The 2500-nt window shown below is 46.6% G+C and overlaps 1 protein-coding gene across 24 annotated transcripts in view; it reads left to right on the top strand.

The window, feature by feature from the left end:
• Positions 1-2500, top strand: part of EBF3 (EBF transcription factor 3) — a 138435-nt gene that overhangs the window by 123141 nt on the left and 12794 nt on the right. For 21 of the 24 annotated variants that reach the window (XM_074003078.1, XM_045361749.2, XM_074003080.1 and 18 more), the window contains one exon: positions 2023-2111. In XM_074003078.1, coding sequence (XP_073859179.1) covers positions 2023-2111 — 89 coding nt within the window. Of the gene's footprint in view, positions 1-2022; positions 2112-2236 lie in introns of all 24 variants that reach the window. The other 3 variants (XM_074003083.1, XM_074003082.1, XM_074003081.1) reach the window with 1 other exon arrangement.

Below are 2500 nucleotides of genomic sequence, written 5' to 3'. Positions count from 1 at the left end.
GAGTGCGGCGTGCCGCGCTTCTTCTTGGCATTGCTCTGGAGACGTAAGTGCTCTTTGGGCTGAACTGAGAGGTGAAAGGGGCCCACGTACTTACACTGCTTTCAGGTATTTTTGGGCATCGAAGAAGAATATCAATTCAACTGAAACACTGGAAAGCGTCTCTCCCAGAATGAGAGTGTATGGTTATTACAAGTCATAAAGCTTCTGAAAGCTTGCATTAAAGCGTCTATCACCTGTCAGGGGCATTTGCATGAAATCAATAATGGCCGCCCATCTATCTTTTCTGATCACCTTTCATCAGGCCGATTCATTAAGTCAAACAGTCATGGTGATTAGCTGGGAGAGAGGAGAAACCTGACATGTTAGAAATGCAGTGGGCCACCTTTTTTGTTCCCTGATCAGGAAAGGTAATACTTGATCTAATCCTTTTTGGGCCAAGTCGCTCGGCGAGGCCTGGCGACTGCGCACGCGCCCTGCGGCCCGAACTCTGCTTTTGCCTGACACCCTGGCCTGGGCCTGGGCAGAGACATGACAAATTGTCCCCCAAGTCAACGCTGACAGCTTCTGATGATTAATGGTCTGATTATGAAGTGGTTTTACACATATAGAATTTACATCACAGAGAGTTAGAAATTTTGCCATGTCACATACGCCGAGGCATTTTGAAGAGCTTTACTATTTGCAAAGAAAAAAGAGGGCAAAATCCCAGCAAAAGCCATGTCATGTAAAATCAATACATCGGATCAATGCTTTATTAACAAGAAAATGTCTTACTTCACATTCCTGTGCGGACCTTTGTCTCCGGGATGTATGATGGAATGTCAAATCATATTGTGGTCCTCAACTTTCGGGCGCATTATCGAGTGTATGTGCGAGGCTTCCTGCGCTGCTTACAAGATGCGCCAGCACCCAGGCACTCACGGTGACCAATTATTTTGGAGCCACTTGCAAAGGCGACCCCCTAGCCGTCCTCTCCGGAAGCCGCAGTCTTGGTGTCCCCCCCGCACCTCGCAGACCTGCTGAGTTGGGGGGTGTTAATCATCAAATTACTAATGAGTGATGGCCCAAATTGCAGGCAGAGTAATGAATAGATGGTGGCAGGTCTTATTAGTCTCCGAAAAACCTCTGATTTATGTTGTGCCACGCACCGTGGAGTGACTCCATGGAAAATGCCATCTACATCAAGAAGTAATGTACTCTAATAAGTATTTTCATCTTAACTCGTGTCCCCGGGCCTCCAGGCTCAGTTTTTGTTGGAGTCAGGCAGAGCCATAATAAAGCCCGATGGCTCCTTATAAAGCTTGTTAAACACAGTGTGTGCAGTCGGACGGAGTCCCGGCCGTGATTCATGCAGTGTACACAGCGCATGTGCCGCTGATTTATGGCCGCGCACAGTTCATAGTCAAAATTACAATTTGAGGGATAAAAAGATTAATTACTGTTTGTGGCCAGCAATTTCGTGAGGCTGGTGGATTGCAGCTGTAGAATGATAGTGCTCTACATCAGTTTGTAGGCAGCCATTCACAGATTATTAAAGCTTTGCAAGAATAAGTGCTCCTCCTGCCTGGTTTGTACTCAGGCAATATGCTAGACAAAAAAGGACCACAGGGATAAATCTGAGGCTAGCAATAGCTGGACATATGTCATAATTGCCAGTTTCCCATAAATCCCTGGCCAGTGTGGAAGGCACCGTGTGATGCAGACATCACATCGTGATGGTGGTGATTGCTATATATGGCCCCAAGACCTGTAACTTTGTGACTGCACTACCAATTTTACAATATATTGAGTCACCCTTTGACTTTCTTCCCGTCTAATTATAGATCAGAAATAATCGTTGCTTTTATGTGCAAAAGAAAGGGGGAAAATCTATTCCTTAAGACATAGCTAGCATTCAGGGGTGCTTGCCTTGGAGAGCATCAGAGCAGGAGAACTACACATTTATTTGTAAGTGTGCAATAAACGAGTAATGGATGACATAAAAGTAATTAACCTGATCTACATTTCTGTGTCCTGTTGCAGCCCTTAATGAACCAACCATAGATTACGGCTTTCAGAGGTTGCAGAAAGTGATCCCAAGACATCCGGGTGATCCCGAAAGGTTACCCAAGGTTAGTAAAAGAGCAAGTGGCACCCTGCTCATGGTGGGGCCGCCACTGGGCTGGTTCTGGTTTGGGGGCAGCAGGTGCTCTGGGAAGGGGGATTGCTGATGCCCCAAATTCTGTGCCCACCACAGGGCTGACAGGTGTGAGGAGCCACCCAGGCCTGCATCTGACCAGCTTCAGAGGTGGGCGAAGGGTGAGAGAAGGGGTAGACGGCTCAAGTTTTACATCTCATCTCCAGAGGATCATCTTTTTAAGGGAAGCAAAGAACAGCTTTTCTGATAACAAATATTTTGGATTCTGCGAGGGGGACATAAACTTCCGCGTAATGAAATAGTTCAATTAAACATTTTCCACTCCAGTGGCCTGCCCTGATTTCCATCTAAGCAGCCCCAGTC

This window comes from Macaca fascicularis, chromosome 9 (assembly GCF_037993035.2).
Source record: "Macaca fascicularis isolate 582-1 chromosome 9, T2T-MFA8v1.1".
Classification (NCBI taxonomy): Eukaryota; Metazoa; Chordata; class Mammalia; order Primates; family Cercopithecidae; genus Macaca; species Macaca fascicularis.
This window is presented reverse-complemented; position numbering and strand designations above follow the sequence as displayed.